Source organism: Salarias fasciatus, chromosome 2, assembly GCF_902148845.1.
Source record: "Salarias fasciatus chromosome 2, fSalaFa1.1, whole genome shotgun sequence".
NCBI lineage: Eukaryota > Metazoa > Chordata > Actinopteri > Blenniiformes > Blenniidae > Salarias > Salarias fasciatus.
Window position 1 is genome coordinate 13324948 of NC_043746.1, and position 21627 is coordinate 13346574.

Consider the following 21627-nt stretch of genomic DNA (forward strand, 5'->3'; position numbering starts at 1 on the left):
AGTAAACATTTTCAATTGTATTTTTCTGCAGTAACTTCATTTCTGTCAATACTTTATGACAAGTAATTTGATTTAGTTTCGTATCAAATAGAACACACAAATATGTTGTGAAGCATTTTTTTCTTGATGGTTCATGAAAATTCAAGTCAAACAAAGTAAGTTGTCATCGGTCACGGAAATGTGTGAACTCACCCACAACACTGCTTTTATGCACAAATATCCTTGTTCCATCAGTTTTACGCACAGGCACTTGTGCGTAAAACGAGCATGCAGCCCAAAAACAAGATGATATAATATTTCCTGTATTTTACATCTCAACTCAGCGTTTATTCCTGTAACAACCCCCTCCACCCCCCAACAAGAAAAAAAAAATATCAGCCTTTAAATAACGTTAGTAGCTTTGAAATTATACAAATCGTTCAGAATTTCACTTGTTGGGGGGAGAAGCGTCGAAAAAAAATACACATTTCAATATTTGAAAACATAATCAAAAGCAATATTTTGTGTGAATGAATTAAAATAATTTGTTGTTTCTCGTATAATCATTTTTTTGTCGTGTTCCCCGAAACAAAAGAACATTTGGCTGAGGTCAGAATTTTCGCGTTTTTTCATTGGTGGAAATCAGCAATTGCACGAGTGTGCGTCACTTCTGGTTGACGTGCGCTGCTTTTTCTGACCATTGGGACATTTTATCCTCGGAGAGAAGAGTCATACCATCGCTTCGTCAAGTTTCAAGGTGTTACACCCTGAAAATCCTCATGAGGATGTTACGCGGTGGACCGCTGTGCGGGGACGGGTGCGTGTCTGTTTATCTCTGCCTCTCTGCCCTCGTGAGCACGGTATGGACTGTCACCCATTATTCTGTTCCTGAAGAAATGGAGGAAGGATCTGTCGTTGCTAATTTAGCTGCAGATTTGGGATTGGACGTGAAGACGCTCAACGAACGGAAAATGCGCATCGACGTCGTAGCGAATAAAAAGTATCTCGATATCAACAGAAATACGGGGGAGCTGTTTGTTTCAGAAAGAATAGACAGAGAGTTTCTGTGTCTTTCTAAAATAACTTCATCGTCTTACTGTTTTCTGAAATTAGACGCAACAATTGAAAATCCGATTCGAATGTTTAATATTGAAGTAGAAATTACGGACATCAATGACAACGCTCCTCATTTTCGGAGGGGGACGATGCATTTGGACATCTCAGAGTCAAGTCCAGTTGGAGAGAGATTTTCACTGAACAATGCTGCAGATCCAGATGTTGGAGCTAATTCTGTGAAAAATTACCTTCTGAGCGCAAGTGAACATTTTGCCCTTGAAATACAGACAGGGCGAGATGGATCAAAGTTTGCAGACTTGATTCTGAAGAAAGCTTTAGACAGAGAGCAGCAGGCTGTTCATGATCTGATTCTCACTGCTGTGGACGGAGGTGTGCCCACGCGCACAGGTACAGCTAGCATCATTGTTCGCGTGCTCGATGTGAACGACAACGCCCCTTCATTTGATAAGGACAAATACTTTGTGAATGTCATGGAGAACTCTCCGATTGGGAGTCTAGTGGTAAAATTAAATGCTACAGATTTAGATGAAGGCTCCAATTCAGATATTGTTTATTCATATAGTTTGTATACATCAGAGAGAACACAAAATATGTTTAAGTTGAATCCAGAAAATGGTGAAATCAGGGTGAAAGAGATGGTTAATTATGAGGATTTCAAACTTTATGAAATGGAGGTGATAGCCAGTGATAAGGGGCTTAACTCCTTATCTGGACACTGTAACCTGACAATACAGGTAACAGACATGAATGATAATCATCCAGAAATATCTATCAAATCATTTAAAAGTCCAATCAAAGAAAATGAGCCCATAGACACAGTGATAGCTGTAGTTAGTGTCAGTGATAAAGACTCAGGTGATAATGGCATCGTTGATTTAAGCATTCCTAAAAATATGCCTTTCAAACTGAGGGAGTCCTCTGATAACTATTATGAATTAGTGGTGTCGGAGCCATTAGACCGTGAGAAAGTCACAGAATATGATATCACGTTCACTGTCACAGACAGAGGCTCTCCTCCTTTATCTGACAATGAAACTATGACTTTAGAGCTGCTGGATATCAATGACAATGTTCCACAGTTCCCACAGTCATTTTATACCATACGTGTAATGGAGAATAATGCACCTGGAGCCTTGCTCAGCTCCCTCACGGCCTTTGACCCTGACCTCCATGAAAACCAGTATCTAGTTTACTTCATCATAGAGAAGGAGATAGCCAACACCTCCATGTCCATGCTGTTCTCCATCAATCCAGAGAACGGGAATCTTTATGCACTGAAAACTTTTGACTATGAGATTGAGAAGGAGTTTCTTTTCCACATCGAGGCCCGAGACTCTGGCTCTCCTCCACTCAGCAGCAATGTGACTGTTCACATCATTATTGTGGACCAGAATGACAACGCTCCAGTCATTGTCTCTCCCTGGCGTGCTCACGGCTCAGTGGTGGAGGAAAAGATCCCCAGATCCACTGATAAAGGCTCCCTGGTGGCCAAAGTCATCGCTTTGGACACAGACTCAGTGCACAACTCTCGGATTACCTACCAGTTTCTCCAGGTGACTGACGCCACCTTGTTCAGCCTGGATCAATACAACGGAGAGATCCGAACCATGAGGATGTTCAGCTACAGAGATCCACGCCACCAGCGGCTGGTTGTTGTTGCCAAGGACAACGGGCAGCCTGCTCTGTCTGCTACAGTCACCATCAAGCTGTCCACAGTGGAGACTGCAGTGAAGGCCTACTCTGACATGACTGAGATGCCTCTGGAATATGACATCTTCTCAGACCTCAACCTGTACTTGGTGATCGGTCTGGGTTCAGTGTCCTTTCTGCTGCTCATCACCATTCTGGTCACCATCGTGCTCAAGTGTCAGAAACCCAAGCCCAGCAAAACAGCTGCTCCCTGCAGGAACAGTGTGATCAGTGAGCGGAACTCCACCATCGCTGACTCCACTCTGGTGTCCAACGACGCCTACTGGTACAGTCTGTTTCTGGCCGAGACCCGGAAAGGAAAGCTGGTGGTCAGACAGCCTATGCCCAAGGGCTCCAGATACATCGTGTCCAGCATCCCGAGAGGGACAGGACTGACTGACACGAGTGACTCAGCAGCATCCACTCTGCAGGTATCAATATCAACCCACTTCTCTGCTTTTCTTCCCTAAAAAGAAAGAAACAACCCCAAAAAAAGATCCAATCATAAGTTTAAATTTATCATGCTTGCACACCCCGTGTGTGTGTGAGTGTGTGTGTGTACACATGAAGTTGCTGAATGATAAAACAAAAACAAACAAACAAAAAACCCTGCACCAGGCAGTGCAAAGCAATTCAGTGTTTTGCGTTGACTTGAACTGAGCATGAATTGAGCATGTTCATAATACAAGAGAGGTTTTCAGTTACTCAAATGTTTTTGAAGGAGTAGTTCCAGGTCTGCTTCAAAAATTCATTTCTTGTGGGTCCACAGATGGACACTTTGTTCGCAGTCGCTTTTTTTTTGCCTCAACATGAGTGAAATTGTGGCTTCATTCTTGCTGCATTAACAACAACAAGAAAAGTATATATTGACCTGAAAAGCATCAGTTCAACACTAAATGACATACTGTAAAACTGAAAAAAAAAAGTCTAAGTACTGTCTTCTAACAGTGTGATGTAATCATTTTCTTCTCCTGGACAGATGTCATTCCTTATTCAGATATAGTAAATAGATATAGTATACATGAACTTTAATACTTAGTGTTTTGAAAAATAATTTAGTGTAGTCACAGATGCTGAGTTTTTTATGAACCTTGGCCATTCAAGAGACTTATTTTAATCTAACAGATTCCTGCAAGTCTTTCTTTACAGGTTGAACACAGTCTGCTGAATGGAGAAAGTTTTTGAACCCTAATGTGCTTTTGTTGTCTATCTATCTATCTATCTATCTATCTATCTATCTATCTATCTATCTATCTATCTATCTATCTATCTATCTATCTATCTATCATGGTAAGTATGCTGCTGCTATAAAAATAATTGAACTGCTACATGTCAAATGTTGCTTTACTGCTTCTATGGACACATAAACTAGAATATATGTTATTAGGATCACAATAATACTACTACAAATACATTTTTTTAAGAGAAACTGCCTCAACATCAACCCTGTTTATAATAACATTCATTGACACACAATCTTTCATTGCTTGAAATTGCCTGACTTTTGAATTGCTTGTTTTTTTTCTCCCCCACTCTAAAGTACCCTAAATGAGGGAAGTCCACTCTGCAGCTGGAGGTATGCAGGAGTCTCACTCAATTGCCCTGGATAACTTTTTTGAATTTTGTCACAGATGTCATCTGAAACGTTTTTCTTCCTCTCCTTTTTTTTGTTATGTTTGCTTTATTCAATTGATGTTTTGTTGTCTTATTTTATTTCTTCTAAAACTCTTTTTTTTTTTTTTTATCTGCAAAGGATCGATTTCCATCCCACAAAGTTTGCCGGATCTGACTTCCATAGTAATGAACATATATTATAGTATAACTCTCATATAGCTATTCATTGTATTGGATTGTTCCTTAAAGATTAGTCTATGAATCAATCATCATACCAGCTGAAAAACAAAGTTTCTGCTCTCACAGACCGTCAGTCTAGATTAAGCATGATTAAAACTCCCATCAAGTCATTGCTTTTGGTGAACAAAGTGAAAGTCATATAGTTACAGCAACCGATCTGATCAACACAACTCTATCATTGGATCAGATGAAATAAACAAACACATTGTTGCCATTTGCTGGCTTTGCTATTGCACATTATGCCTTTTTGCTATTAATGGCTATGTGAATAATATTTTGATGTCTTATTTAATTACTGTTGTTCTCAAAAGGAAGCTGTGTATGGGAATATTAACATGTCTTCACCCACTACTGACCCATCACTAGTATTTTAGGAATATGGCCTATTTTTGAATGTTTGTAGGAGAGGAATTTGACTGTGCAGTGTTGTGTTATTTAAACATGTAATTGACCGGATGCTGCTGACTCCACAGTATGATGCTTTTAAAACATGAATGATACTTTTCTTCTGTAGTCTGAGTTGTGACCTAATTCTTTGTGCAGGAGAGGCGCAAAGAGAAACCAGTCACCCAGTTACCTAGCAACTGCTCTCTTTCCCCAATAGTGGAGCATGGTGTTCATTGATTGGTCACGTCACCTTCCCCACTACATGTTCAAGGATCTGCACAATCCTTCCACCGTCTCTGTCCTCTGCCTGAAGCCCCCCTGTCTGATTGACAGACGTCAGCTGCATGAGATATGTCCGTTTGGCCCGTCGTGAGCCTCGGTTTCTATTAACTGTCTGATTCTCATGTGTCTTTTTTTTTTAGGCATCTACCACCAGCAGCAGCAGCTCAACTTGAAGCCCCCCCTCATCCTCCAGCTACATTCTGAATGGACGCTGACAAGAGTCTCCAATGAGGAAAGGAGAAAGCCCTGGACGTAACACCGCCCCATGGCCATCTTGCTCTGTTTGTTCGTTGTTCCTCACACAATAAGTAGAGTCATGTCAAGCCAGTGGACTATAGTGACTAATCAAAAACATGACCCTGTTATTGAGCACATGAAAGCCAATCAACATTGCCTCTCTTTCCTATTAATATGCATGATCAGACTGCATGGCTTGAGCCACACTTGAAGATTTACAAATGTACAAGAGGAGATACAAAAAAAAGGACTGGAGGGGAAAAAGACACTCCAGAGGATGTTTCGAAGAAGCCACTCCAAGGACTACGCCAGTGCACAAGGAATTGTTGAAATTCCTTAAGAGATAGGTTTCCCCCCTCTGAAGAGGAAACAGGTGGCAGATATTACATTTCTAACCTATGTGTTTATTTTACTCCCAAAAAGTGTTGATGTCCTATTGTGAGAAAAGCAGCACAAGTAAATATCAAAAAAGCACCAACCTACTATTTCACAGCATGAAATTGAAGGGAATCAGTATTTTATTAGTGGTCAGTTGCTGTCATTTTTTGATTTTACTGCTTTCTACCCTTCAAACTTATGACAGGCCTAAATGCAGGAGTTGGAAGACTACTGTAGATTGAGAAAGTGGCCTTTTATCATCTTGCCTTTGTGTTTTTGCACGGGATGTTTAGAGTTACTGAAATATTTTTTTTGTTTTTTTCTGATGTCACGTCATCTTGTGTAGTTAAAGCTCACTGTTATGTTTATTTTTCTTCAAGACAAGATTTGAGATTACACCCTGTTGGAGTTGCAATGAATGATGATTTCATGTTCTTCTTATAACCAATCCTTAAACCTTTTCCGGAAGAAAATATTTGAGAGCTGAATTACAGTTATAAGTACTTCACTATTTAAAACTCAAATGAACTGTTTCTTTGAATGTTTTGTCTGATTCATTCATGGTCATTGCTGGAGAGGGAGACTTTACATTTTGTAATATACATAAGTGAGTACAATGAGTGTTTTAGATTATATTGGTTGACCTCCCCTCCTTCTGTGTACAGTATACACACATAAACAGCTTTTTTAATCCTGAGTGCAAGATCTGTTGTATGTCTTAATGCCATGTTGTACTTGTACAACACACTGAGAACTCAGTCATTTCCAACTGGATACAAGTTCAAGCTGCATTACGTTACTGAAATAACTTATTTTTAATTCCAGTTCACCCAGTTAAAGCTTATGTACATTACTGATTACTGTGTATATCTTCATATGCATAATCTCTGAAATGGTGCACAGATATATCTTACATATATGGGATGGTATGACTATTGTTTAATTTGCCTTTTCTTTTTAATTCACAGTGCTTTATCATATTTTTAATGTGAACCAAATTGTGAAATTCCTGTGCCATAAGATTTATGAGCCAACAAGTATGTGAAAGGAAAAAAAATGCTTGGTCAAGCTTTTTAGCACAGCTCATATTGCTTTACTTATAGGAAGTGTAATGTGTTACAGGCAAACATATACATTAGGTGCTTTTGTACCGTGGTACTTTTATGGTGCAACATAGTAATGTGTGTAGTGTGAATTATCTGTATGGTTTAACCTGGTCTGTATATTCCATTAAAAACACAAACAAAACATTGTAAATGCTGATGTTTTGAATGTCAACATTTTACAGTATCATTATGAAACAGGAGTTTGATTTCAGACCTAAATGAAAGTAACTCTTAACAAAATTGTAATGCATACAATCAAGGTGTCACATCAAATAATTTTTGCACCTATTGGGGAAATAGAAAAATAGAAAGGCCTTGACAAAATTTGTACAGGAGCACTGTCCAGTACACATATTTGCAGCCCTGTGATTAAGAAAGAAAGAAACTCAAAGCCTTTTCACTTCCTCGTATGTCAGGTCCAACCTTTGGGAAGTTTAATGAAATACATTTATTTCTCTGCAGAAGTCCTAATATTGTTTTATAGTTGCAGTTTGTCTCCTAAAACAATTCTGATCTTTTTATTTGTGAAAATCAGATTAATCTGTACACATTTCCTGTCTGCATGACAGGAAAAAGGTGAAGTATTTTTCTATCAATAAGGTGCACCCAACAGAGCTAACACAAACATGCACTGTAACACACTGGATTTCTGCTATAAATAACTTGAATGTGCAAACAGATGGTTGCTTATCCTAAAATACTTGAAAGGATCATACATTTTTTAACCTTATTAACAAAAGTGATACACTGCATTATTCACATGATTGCACTTTGAGGGCAAACTTGGTGTCAAAACTGAATTGTTTACAGATAAATAAGACATGATGGCCTTTACATACTCTGCATGTAATATAATTCCTGTTAAAAATTCTTTAAGTCTGAACAAAATAATCCAATTTGAATTTCAAGTGCAAGTCTAGAAATGAAAGTACTAAACTAGCTTGTCATTCTTTGCCAAAAACACATTCAAAAGCCACAAAGTTAAGTTATTTTTAACACACACCAACATCCATATTTCACAGCATGACTTGCAGGCCCAAAATTTACTCATTGTATTTTCTACTCCTTGCCCTAAACAACTAAATAATTATAGAGTAAATGACAAATGAAACATGCAAAGTTTACTAATGCAAAGTGTTCTTCATGTTTCAAGAATTAAACAAGTGAATTAAATAGAAATCCACATGCTCCCATGCGCACACTCACATCTGCATGTCATATCTCTCAACGGGGGTGGGGGTGTGGGGGTGACTGTGAGGCTTCATTCTCTCGGATTCAATGTACAACACTCGCAATAGTTTATGCAGATTGGTTTCTCCCTCAGTGGCCACACTCCTTGAAAGAGGTTTGGTACTGAATTTCAGTTCCTACATTTTGCAGGCCATAAACTGATTTCTGGTCAGTACTTTACTGCATCCTGCAAATCTCTGGAAGGGGATATTATGCCGGGTGAGTTTAATTCCAAATCAATGTGAATAAGCTATCTATAAACCGTTTTTCCAAAATAAAATGTCTTCATTCTGAAAATTTGAGTGCAGACATTTTCATTAATTTATATGTGAAATAACCATAATTTAATAAGAAAAAAAAAATGTTAAAATGCCGAAACTGTGATCTCTCTCTCTCTCTCTCTCTCTCTCTCTCTCTCTCTCTCTCTCTCTCTCTCTCTCTCTCTCTCTCTCTCTCTCTCTCTCTCTGTGTTACGGTTTCTTTGTCTGTGCATGACCACGTCTCCCCAGAGAGGTGAGATTGTGTGTGTGGGGAAGAGAGTGATGATCATGCGCACATGAAAGGATAAATAAAGATCCTTTAATAAGGAATGTGTTCATACAATAATATGAACACATATTCTGCAGATTAGACAATGCTTTTGAACCAATTTATGAATAAACTTCTAAACTGAGATAAAAAAAAGCAGCCTGGTCATGTGGTTGTATCCCTGTTGATCAACGCTGTCCCTCTTGGGTTCAGGGGGTTCAGGGAGTGTTCTTTCTCCTCTGGTTTACTGACAGGCGGCAGTACATGACACAGCAATGCACCACTGTGAAACAAAGCATCAAAATAGCCACCAGCTGGCAGTAGTAGGATGACCACACATCGATGTATGTTCTATTGGCATATATGTGATGGTTGCTGGATTTGAGCATGGAATAATAGTATTAAGTGATTTATTTATCAAAACAATATGCTGTTAATTAATTCGCATATTGATTTACTGCAACATAACTATAGATATATAAAAATAAGCCATAATATATTGTGCTAAGTGGGGGTGTGGATGGATATTTTATAGAGGTGGGAGCAAAAGAAACAACATGAGGGAAGCTAGTATTTTTTTTTTCCTGGGTTCCCAGTTTCTGCATCCCTCCCCCTCTACTTCCTCCTCGTGCGGCTGCTTCCCTTCAGCACCATGGAGAGAGACGTGCCTGCCGGAGCTGCGTTACCATGGAGATGTACTCTCTGTACAGACGGACGCCCCCCGCCACCAACACCAAGAGCACCACCGACCCCACCCAGCCCACCCTTCCTCCCCTACGTCACAGTGCAGCATCCGCAGCTTGCAGATATTACATGGGCGTCCCCCCCCCCCCCGGTACAATATCTTCGCTCCCCCCGCTGAATGCAGGTTTATATGGAATAAAATTGGCTGCTTTGGAATTCTGCTGGTGCACTGTTGGGGAAGCAAAAGAAGGGACGCAGAATGCGGCAAAGCTCGTGCACGCGCACGTTTGTCCTACATTCAAAGGCAAAAACGTAGCGGGTGGGTGGGGTGCAATGATTCGAGGTTTTATCTAGGTCAGTGTCTCTTACAATAGGCGTTTACATGATCAATAGTGACATTACTCAATTAATCTATTACATGGTTTTTCCATGACATTATTGTAATATGGTGAGATTAAGACAGTGGCAATATGAGCACAATAAATACAGATAAAGTGCACGGAGCGGGGACATCTATTGCTGCACTTGCTTGTGCAATCCATACGATGTCACTGCTCACCACTACAAATTGAAAACTGTGGGAGTGTGCAACAGTACAATGGAGCGAGTGAAACTGTGTATGTCAAAAGCTTCAGAAACACAACTGCAGTTTGTTTTAAAAACATAGCTGTAATTTGTTTTAAACACTGTGATTTCAAAGCAGTTTCTCTTCATATGCAGATGATGCTTCTCAGAAAAAATGTTTTTTTACTCAAACATAATACAATTATATTAACAATAACAAAAAAGAGAAAGAAGATTTATTCAACATTGTGTACTTTGTTTTAATATCACAGCCAAACATCTTCAAGTGCAAAAGTTGGGATTTTTTCAAGAACACACATTTCATTCAATAGTTATTAATTAATTGAGTTTAAGATTAAAAGGGCATTTTGAAACTGATTTGGAATGTATTTAAACAATGTGTATTTATTTTATTTAAATTCAAACGTATATATTTTGAAAGAAATGCGTCAGTGTTTTACAATGGTGGGACTTAAGAAAAACCTTCATTTAATTGAGTGAAATGCCTGCTTGGAGAGCTTTTCAGTAACATTCTACACACACCAGTAATGTTCAATAGGTGGTGCTGATACACCATGCACCCCTTTCAGTGGTCGCGACAGTGATCATGTATGAGGGCTTCAGTGTTCAGAGACGGGTTAAAGGCAAGCAAATCGGTCCTCTTTCTTTTGCTATAGGATGGTCGTGATGGATCTTCGTATCATATTTTCTGCCAGAAGAGACTGATTTTCTTCCCAATAAATTTGCTAAAGGATTTAAGCAGTTTGTGCAAACAATGGAAAAGGGGGTCTTTAACGCTTTTTGGAGGGTCATATGGATTTCTTTCTGTCTAATATTGCTGATCATGTCCAAATTTCAAGGAATATCTGCTCAGATACGGTACTCAATTCAGGAGGAATCAAAACTGGGAACTGCTGTCGGAAATGTAGCCAAAGACCTTGGCTTGGAGCTCGGAAGACTGGGAGACAGAAACCTTCGCGTTGTCTCGGGAACAAAGCAGGACCTCTTTAGGGTGAATCCGAGTGATGGATTTCTGGTTGTCAATCAGAGAGTAGACCGAGAGCAGCAGTGTGCAAAAATGGTTCCGTGCATCACAAGTCTTAATACAGTTATTGAAAATCCTCTCGAAATGCACCAGGTGATGGTGGAGATTTTGGATGTGAACGACAACTCGCCAAAATTTCCGGAAGAAAACTACACATTGGAGGTGCTCGAGTCCGCGGTAGTTGGGTCTCGATTTCAAATAGAGGGAGCGCATGACTTGGATGTAGGTGAGAATTCGTTATATTCATACAAGTTAAGCCATAATCAATATTTTCGATTAGAAACGGAGGAATTTGGAGAGGACGGAAAGATTCCGTTTCTAGTGTTACAGCGGCCTTTGGACAGAGAACACACGGCTCAACATTGGCTTTTATTAACAGCCACTGATGGAGGAAAACCATCAAAATCATGTACGATCAACATAACTGTTGTTGTATCTGATGTAAACGACAACTCTCCAGTCTGTGATAAACAAAAATACACCATAACGATAAAGGAAAACGTTCCACCTGGCACATTTCTTCTGTCGATTAACGCAATTGACTCGGATGAAGGGGTGAATGGTGAAATTGAATATTCTTTGAGGAGTAAGTTCAGAGGACTCGCGTCTGACCCGTTTGAGTTGGACAGAAAAACTGGAAAGTTAACAGTGAAAGGAAATCTTGATTATGAAGAAAAGCAAGTCTATGAGCTTAAGGTTTTGGCTTCCGACAAAGGCGCCGTGTCTCTCTCGACGCACTGTAATGTGGTCATCAGAGTGGTAGACGAGAATGATAATCATCCAAAAATAGACATTACATCCATTTCCAGTCGCATTCCAGAGGATGCACCTCCGGGCACAGTGGTGGCATTAATTCGTGTGACGGATCTTGACTCAGGTGTGAACGGACAGGTGGCCTGCAGCGTGCCCAGTCACTTACCTTTTGATTTGAAGCCCTCTCCTGACGGTCAGTCATACTCTATAGTCACGAAGAACTACTTAGACAAGGAAACAATGCATATGTATAATATTACAATAACTGTTAAGGATTTAGGGAGTCCTGCCTTATCATCCACAAAGGTGATACATGTCACTGTAACAGATGTTAACGATAACAGGCCAGTGTTCAGTCATAGCCCATATACCTTCTACGTGAGTGAAAATAATAAAGCAGGGATATCGATTTTATCAGTAACAGCGACTGATGCTGACGCAGATGAAAATGCAGTAATCATATATTCACTCGACAGGACTTCAGGGCCCAGTATAACCGCTTTCTTAAATGTCAACGAACGTGACGGGACGATTTCAGCGTTAAAAAGTTTCGACTTTGAGACTCTGAAAAAATTCCAGTTCCAAGTTGTGGCCGCAGATTCTGGAACTCCGCCACTCAGCAACAACGTGACAGTCAACGTGTTCATTCTGGATCAGAACGACAACGCTCCAGTCATCCTGTATCCACTCAGCTCCAACGGCTCTGCTGAAGGTGTGGAGGAGATTCCCCGCAATGTCAACGCAGGACACCTGGTGACTAAAGTCAGAGCCTATGACGCTGATATAGGATATAACGGCTGGCTGTTGTTCTCACTGCAGGAAGTCACTGACCACAGTCTGTTTGGTTTGGACCGCTACACAGGACAGATCAGGACACTTCGTTCATTCACAGAGACAGATGAAGCTGAACATAAACTGGTCGTACTGGTCAAAGACAATGGAAATGTTTCACTGTCAGCAACAGCGACCGTGATTGTCAAACTTGTGGAGGCCAAAGAAGCCTTTGCAGCTTCTGATGTGAAAAGTGCAGCAAAAGTTGAGGAGGAGGACAATGTTACATTTTACCTGATGATCACTTTAGGAGCCGTTTCTGTACTTTTCATCATCAGCATCATCGTGCTGATTGCAATGCAGTGCTCCAAATCCACAGACTACACTTCTAAATATCTACAAGAGACGAATTATGATGGGACACTGTGTCACAGCATTCAGTACAGATCTGGAGATAAACGGTACATGTTGGTTGGACCCAGGATGAGTATTGGATCTACTATAGTCCCTGGGAGCCATGCAAATACTCTTGTGCTACCTGACAGAAGGAGGACTTCAGAAGAGGTAAGCCCCCCTTTCTTTAATTTTAACAAGAACATAGTCATTTTTCGATGACCATATGTTATGTTAATAATATAAAAAAAAATTTCGATTAACTATATAAAAATGCATACAATTTGTCATACAGGTCTTACATTACAGAAATGACAAATTAATGTTTCATCAGCAGTGATTTATCGCTCATCTGAAATCATCACCCCGACTCAGAATGGTTTGTTCAGAAAAATCAACCTACTTCCATCCTCTCAGCAGGCTGGCAGACTCAGACTCAGACTCGTTCTGAGTCGCTCAGTCCACACTCAATCTTCTCAGTCTCCTGCCCTCTCTAAATAAGCCCAGCCCATACAGGACAGGCCGGACTGAATCAAAACCGTGTCTGAAACTCCCAAAAATTGAACTTTTATCATAACTGGAAATAAGTAAAAACAATCTTCTCCAATATATACTATACTGTTAAGGTTGTTAGAACAAAAGGAAGCGGACAAGCTCGTGGCGTTTGCGTGTAGACAGTGCCCCCTCCAGACATTAGAATGCAACAGACAGGTGAAATGAAATGACTGTTTCCCCAGGGAGTTGTGGGTACCAAACTATCTGCCCAGAATGTTACTGAATGCACTCACCAGCCGTTAGAGGTGTTTTTGTAACGAACAACCCACGGACAAGCACGCGCCAGTTGGCGACTCGACGCAACACCTCACTCCCGATCACATAAACGTTCTTGTTTCTCCACGTGCAAGTGGAAGTGTGTCCATACATGTCATAGTCATAGTTCAAAGCAAAACGGCATATCACCTCGCAGTGTTGTTGTTACTGAAGTGCCGCACAGTGTATTGAGCTGTAGTATGGTGGAGTAATGGGTTGTCACAGCGCAAGATGATGACGATAATAAGGTTGCGTTTTAACTGAGGATAAATTTAGGACCCGTCTCTATGAATTATTTTTTTCAGTATCATATTGCTGATTGTAATGTAGCACTCCAAATAAAAGCACTACTGCTTTTAAATAGCTACAAGAAAATAATTCATCTATGGCTTTCACTGAAGTGCGCTGTCCGTGGTGCTGAAACTCTTCTCTCTCATGCAGTAGCTAGCTGGTTAAATGGCCCCACCGGATGCAAATAAAGACTGTCATTTTCAAACCAACCATTAAGCTACTTCAAAGATGATAAAATATGTTTTTCTCTCAATTCAGATAATTTTTCAGAAATATAGTCGTCGTCCACAGATTCTGATTTATTTTAACAGCATTATTACTGTACGAAAACAACACAAAACAAAACAAAACAAAACCAAAAAAAAAAAAAAAAAAAAAAACGTTTCAAACGGTTTCGGGTTGGTGGAGGAAAAACAGTGGGGAATTTTGAGGACATACACGATTAATGCACAGGATTTGACTTTTCAAATATTGGATGAAAGTAAACAAGGCTCTGTCCGAAAGATCCAGGAAGGAGGATGAAATGAAGCGCTTTTTTACTACTCCACTTGGCGTCACTGTGATCTAGATAATCACTGTGTTCCTCATTTGTACAGGCCCTTCCCTTCTCTGGCTCATTTCTGGTGATGGTGTGTTGTTGAAATGTATATCGCTGACTTCTGTACATATGAGGAATTGAGATTCATACATCTGAATAACTCAGTTTGCATTGAAAATTTAATGTATTTTTTTGTTCGAGTCAATCAATGAGGCAGTGGATCATTACGGATTCGGAGAAAACCTTCATATCGGCTTCGCCATGGGCGTGGAAGGACAAAGGCGCGGAGTGGACTGCTGGTGGATTACTGTGATTTTGTCGCTGTGCTTCGTAGAGCGGATTTGTGCTCAACTAAGATACTCTGTTCCTGAGGAGGTACAGGTCGGATCGACTATTGGAAATGTCGCCAAGGATTTAAGCCTTGACATCAGCACGTTGAGAAGCAGACGATTTCGCATCGTGTCGGGTCCAAATCACGCTTTGTTTCACTTAAATCAGAACAATGGGGTGTTGTATGTTGGGCAAATTATGGACCGTGAAACACTCTGCGATGGAACCAAAGTCTGCTTGATGAACTTAAAAATTGTTGTCGAAAACCCTCTAGAAATACACTACATTGGAGTGGAAATAACCGATGTCAATGATCACGCACCGACTTTTCCAGAGAGTGAGCAGCGGCTGGAAATAGGAGAAAATACCCCTCTCGGTACTCGTTTTCAAATCCACGCCGCCAGGGACCCTGATTTTGGTACACAATCAGTCCGATTATATAAACTGACCTCAAATGATATTTTTGATATCGAAGTCAGTGACAGTGAGGAGGACAAGGTACCGTTTATAGTACTGAAAAAGTCTTTGGACAGAGAGAAAAAGGCTGAACATCGCTTATCATTAACGGCCACTGATGGAGGGAATCCGTCCAAATCTGGAAGCCTGAATTTAACTATAACGGTGATAGACGCAAATGATAACCGGCCTGTGTTCAGTAAGGATGTTTATACAGTTTCATTAGATGAAAATGCGTCGATAGGAACTACTGTAATACAGTTAAATGCCACAGATTTAGATGAAGGTCTCAATGGCGAAATCGAATACTCATTTGGAAAAACACTAAAGAAAAAAGTACATGATACATTTGAGTTGGACAGTGTCACTGGTGAGATTACAGTGAAGGGGAAGGTAGACTTTGAAGACACAGAGCTCTACAGACTAGACTTGCAAGCTTCAGATAAAGGCCAGCCACCGTGGGCAGCCGAAAGTAGAGTAATGATCAAAATAAGAGATATAAATGACAATAAACCAGAAATTGAAGTGACACCACTGTCTAATTTGATCCCAGAAGATTCAAAGACTGGCACTGTGATTGCACTCATCAGTGTGACGGATCGGGACTCTGAGGTTAATGGAAAAGTGACATGCAAGATTTCAGATGGTATTCCATTTGATTTGACGCCATCCATCGAGGAAAACATGTACTCTCTTGTTACAAAAAGTCGCTTGGATAGAGAAACTGCAACGCTTTATGAAATCACAATAACAGCGACTGACTGTGGTGAACCGCAACTTTCAACTGTGAAAACTTTGAGTGTTCAGGTAGCAGATGTAAATGACAACGCGCCAATTTTCAGACAAAATCCATTAGAACTTTACCTGGTAGAAAACAACACTCCAGGTACTTCTATATTTTCTGTAAGCGCTGTTGATAACGACCTCAATGAAAATGCAGCGATAACGTATCACATCGTGAGAAGTGATGAGCTGCAGAGAGACATGACATCTTTCCTGAATGTGAATTCAGAAAACGGACAGATATCAGCACTGAAAAGTTTCGATTTTGAAATTCTGAAAAGGTTCCAGTTCCAAGTTGTGGCCACAGATTCTGGAACTCCGCCACTCAGCAACAACGTGACAGTCAACGTGTTCATTCTGGATCAGAACGACAACGCTCCAGTCATCCTGTATCCACTCAGCTCCAACGGCTCTGCTGAAGGTGTGGAGGAGATTCCCCGCAATGTCAACGCAGGACACCTGGTGTCTAAAGTCAGAGCCTATGATGCTGATATAGGATATAACGGCTGGCTGTTGTTCTCACTGCAGGAAGTTACTGACCACAGTCTCTTTGGGTTGGACCGCTACACAGGACAGATCAGGACACTTCGTTCATTCACAGAGACAGACGAGGCTGAACATAAGCTGGTCATCCTGGTCAAAGACAATGGCAATGTCTCACTGTCAGCAACAGCGACTGTGATTGTCAAACTTGTGGAGCCTAAAGAGGCCTTTGCAGCTTCTGATGTGAAAAGTGCAGCAAAAGTTGAGGAGGAGGACAATGTTACATTTTACCTGATGATAACTTTGGGAGCTGTTTCTATACTTTTTCTTTTCAGCATCATAGTGCTAATTGCAATGCAGTGCTCCAAATCCACAGACTACACTTCTAAATATCTACAGGAGACAAATTACGATGGAACTTTGTGTCACAGCATTCAGTACAGATCCGGAGACAAACGATACATGCTGGTTGGTCCCAGAATGAGTATTGGATCTACTATAGTCCCTGGAAGTCATGCAAATACTCTCGTGCTTCCTGACAGGAGGAGGCCATCTGAAGAGGTAAGACAGAATTTTGTTGGCTTCACATACTTCAATCAGCACATACCAGCATTAACCGAATTCTTCCGGCAGTCATATTTAAATTTTTTTTTTTTTGGTGCCCTCGGTTGTGCTGAGGTGCGGTGGAGTTCACAATAAAAAAGTAACACTGACATTGCAAAAATGTAGTTTTAAATACAAATTCAGTTGTCCTCCAAAATAAATAAATAAATAAATAAATAAATAAATAAATAAATAAATAAATAAATAAATAAATAAATAAATAAATAAATAAATAAATAAATAAATATTTTTTTTTATATATATATATTTTTCAGACATCATTGAGTTTGTGTTCTTGCAATGGTGCTGTGGGAATCATGCATTTAACAGTCTGTGGTTCCATCTCGATATTCATTCCTTCATAAATCCATTTATTGTTGTTTTCACACTTCTGCTCTGTTGTATCTTCTTTATATTTTGTGAGTTATGATAGTAGAACAGAACAGTGGTCTGACATTTTTGATCAATCATTTTTACAGCTGTGCATTCCCTCTCATGTGCTTAATTAACATTAATGATGTGCTCACAACTATAAGGTTGTGGAAAAAGTGGAAAAAGTGACTATTACCAGCAGGGCCAACGTTAGCTAACCAGGTGGCAATAGAAATGTAAAAAAGAAAAAAGAAAAAAGAAAGAAAATGTAAACACCTGCTGAAACGATCTAATCTAAATTTTCCCGAGGAATGTCAGGTGGGGGTATCAGTAGTTATCTACATGATCTACATTATTGTCGATGACAACAAGGCCCTCCACAATCCTGACGGGCATTGAAACAGCTCGTGCGCTCTTTATTGATTTGTGATGTGCCAGGCAGCCTAAGCCAGGTTACTGTCACGTTCTGCAACAGAGAAATAATTCCATGCAACATTACCTCTGTCTTTTCCTCGTTTCTCCTCCTCTTGTCTTTCTTCCCGGGACACCAGACAATGCTGGTCGTATTCTGATGGGGGAGCGTCCAGAAACTATCATGGAGCAAATCGGGAAGGGAAGAGGAGGAGGGGGAGGGGGGACAAGGAGGGCGCGGGCGACTCAGTAAATGACATTATAGACTACTGTTATTATATAATAGTCATTGTTTATTAAGTACAACTACTTATTAAAATAGAGTAAGTTACATCTTATTTATTTCCTATTCATACTGCTGTTGCGGCGGCGCCCCCTGATGGACGGCACCCTTTGCGTCTGCCCATACTGCCGATGCCACGGGCCGCTCTGGCAGTGGCATTGATACATGTCACGATTTTATTTATTTGTTTATTTTTATTTGGCAAAGATATTGCATTTCTTCGAAGTGTAGAACTCCGAGTCGTTGATTTAACTGACTTTCACAGGGTTCCATGCTTTCTGTTGTCCTTGTGTTGGGCGTTATGTCGCCACATTCTAATATTTATGGCGTAAAGGGTATACTGACACACATATATTTTCTTTTATCTATTTGGTCCAACTCACCCTGCTAATTGTATAATGATTATGTGCTGCTTACAAGTTGTGATGAAGCAGTCACATGTTATTTTTCCGAAAAACATGTTTTTTTTTTTTCCTGGAAGATTTAAGCGTATTTGTATCTTTGTGGAAAAAATACCATAAATATAAACTACATAATGTAGTGTATGAAAAAAATGGAAAGGCCTTTAAATTGGGAACTCAAAATACGTCGTATACTACATTTATTTTTATGTCATATTACAAAAAGAAAAGAACATGGAGTGTACAGGCCACAAGGTGTCGGTGTCATATCGGGATAAAATGTGATGGTGGAGCGATGGTCCAGCCCATTTTACAGAGGTTTTGTTCAGGTCGGATGAGAGGAGATGGAATAGCGCCCACAGAAATCCAGAGGCTGCTTTTGCGGGAATGGACACATGAAAATGGAATATATTTTCAAAGATGTTCCGTGATTTCTAAAAAGGCCCATCGTATAAAGACGTAACTTGAACTCTTTGATATCAAAACCGTAATGATGGAAGCAAGAGGACAAAGAAGAGGAGTGTTGTCTTGGTGGGTAGCTCTCGGTTTTTCAGTGACGCTCAGCTGTGCGGTCCATGTCTCTGCTCAGATAAAATATTCTATTCCCGAGGAAGTTAAAGTGGGATCTGTTGTTGGAAATGTCGCCAAGGATCTGGGGTTAGATGTGTCAACGCTGAAAGAAAGACAATTTCGCATTGTCTCCGGAACGGAAGATGCTCATTTTACAGTAAACCCAAACAATGGAGTGCTGTATATACATAAAACTGTCGACCGGGAGGAGCTCTGTGAAAATATTTCCCCATGTTTGTTAAACTTGAAAATCGTTGCAGAGAATCCCATGGAAATTCATTATGTGGGAGTGGAAATCATCGACGTTAATGACAATTCACCTAGTTTTCAAGAGGAGGACAGAATCTTGGAAATTTCTGAATCTATTCCCCCTGGCAAACGCTTCCAGTTACCAGCTGCACGCGATGCAGATGTTCTTTCTAACACGGTTCGTGTGTATAGACTGAATCAAAATGAGTATTTTAGTGTGCAAATTCGAGAGAGAGGTGAAGATAAAATACCATTCTTGGTTTTGCAAAAGCCTTTGGATCGAGAAAAACATGTTGAGCATAAACTGACGCTGACAGCAGTTGACGGAGGGAGTCCTCCGAGGTCCGGAACTGTAAATATCACCGTGATTGTCCTCGATTCAAATGACAATCATCCAACGTTTAGCCAAGAAGTATATTCTGTAACAATACCTGAAAATATAAGATCAAATACAAGTGTGATTTCCGTCAAAGCAACTGATCTGGACGAGGGTTCGAATGGAGACGTTGAATACTTTTTTGGGGACGAAATCAGCCCTATATTAAATGATATGTTCAGTATAGACAAAGACACAGGTGAAATACGAGTGAAGGGAGAAATAGATTTCGAGAAGACCAATGTATATAAATTAGATGTCCACGCCAGGGACAAAGGACAGCCTCCAATACATACTGACTGCAGGGTGATTATAAAAATAAGAGACGAAAATGATAACAAACCAAAAATCGAAGTGACTTCTCTCTCAAAAACTGTGTCAGAAAGTTCTACACTTGGAACTGTAGTTTCTTTAATAAGTATAACAGACCAAGATGCTGGATTAAATGGTAAAGTTATATGCAGCATTTCAGGTGATGTTCCATTTGATTTAAAACCATCATTTCAAGATAATATGTACTCTGTTGTTGTAAAGGAACATTTGGATCGTGAATCGGTTTCTCATTATGACGTCATAATAAAAGCTACAGACTGTGGTCAGCCTCCACTGTCCACATTTAAAACCCTGAGCATCGATGTAGCTGATGTTAATGACAATAGGCCAGATTTTTTGAATAATCCCACTGAAATTTACCTGTTTGAAAACAATGTCCCTGGAAATCCCATATTTTCTGTAAGTGCTTCAGACAAAGATTTGAATGAAAACGCAGCTTTAACTTACCATATTTTTAGAGAGGAACATAGGTATCAGAAGATTGCTGCATTTCTAAACATAAATTCAGAAAATGGACAAATATCAGCTCTGAAAAGTTTCGACTTTGAAATTCTGAAAAAGTTTCAGTTCCAAGTTGTAGCCACAGATTCTGGAACTCCGTCACTCAGCAACAACGTGACAGTCAACGTGTTCATTCTGGATCAAAACGACAACGCTCCAGTCATCCTGTATCCACTCAGCTCCAACGGCTCTGCTGAAGGTGTGGAGGAGATTCCCCGAAATGTCAACGCAGGACACCTGGTGACTAAAGTCAGAGCCTATGATGCTGATATAGGATATAACGGCTGGCTGTTGTTCTCACTGCAGGAAGTTACTGACCACAGTCTCTTTGGTTTGGACCGCTACACAGGACAGATCAGGACACTTCGTTCATTCACAGAGACAGACGAGGCTGAACATAAACTGGTCATCCTGGTCAAAGACAATGGCAATGTCTCACTGTCAGCAACAGCGACTGTGATTGTCAAACTTGTGGAGCCTAAAGAGGCTTTTGCAGCTTCTGATGTGAAAAGTGCTGCAAAAGTGGAGGAGGAGGACAATGTTACATTTTATCTGATGGTAACTCTGGGAGCTGTTTCTCTACTCTTCATCATCAGTATCATCGTTTTGATTGCAATGCAGTGCTCCAAATCCACAGACTACACTTCGAAATATCTACAAGAAACTAATTATGATGGAACACTGTGTCACAGCATTCAGTACAGATCCGGAGATAAACGATATATGCTAGTTGGGCCCAGAATGAGTATTGGATCTACAATTGTTCCTGGCAGTCACGCAAATACACTGGTGCTCCCAGACAGGAGGAGGGCATCTGAAGAGGTAAGATGAATTTTTAACTTTAGTTGAAATGATCATTTTAAAAATGTTTTTCTGTTTC

The 21627-nt window shown here is 40.1% G+C and overlaps 2 protein-coding genes across 2 annotated transcripts; both read left to right on the forward strand.

Annotated features, from left to right (window-relative positions):
- The first annotated feature begins 752 nt into the window (after positions 1–752).
- LOC115397629 (protocadherin alpha-C2-like) lies at positions 753–4312 on the forward strand. The gene is made up of 2 exons (XM_030104047.1): positions 753–3176; positions 4286–4312. Exons 1-2 carry the CDS (start codon positions 759–761, stop codon positions 4295–4297), a joined length of 2430 nt encoding a protein of 809 aa, XP_029959907.1. The 5' UTR covers positions 753–758; the 3' UTR covers positions 4298–4312.
- A 14899-nt stretch (positions 4313–19211) lies between these two features.
- Positions 19212–21580, forward strand: LOC115397739 (protocadherin alpha-8-like). Its single transcript, XM_030104197.1, has one exon. The coding sequence runs from the start codon at positions 19212–19214 to the stop codon at positions 21576–21578; it is 2367 nt and encodes a 788-aa protein (XP_029960057.1). The 3' UTR covers positions 21579–21580.
- The last annotated feature ends 47 nt before the right edge of the window (positions 21581–21627 follow it).

Excerpts from the sequence above, each read along its gene's own strand:
- LOC115397629 (XM_030104047.1), top strand. The coding sequence starts at position 759 with ATGAGGATGTTACGCGGTGGACCGCTGTGCGGGGACGGGTGCGTGTCT.
- LOC115397739 (XM_030104197.1), top strand. The coding sequence starts at position 19,212 with ATGGAAGCAAGAGGACAAAGAAGAGGAGTGTTGTCTTGGTGGGTAGCT.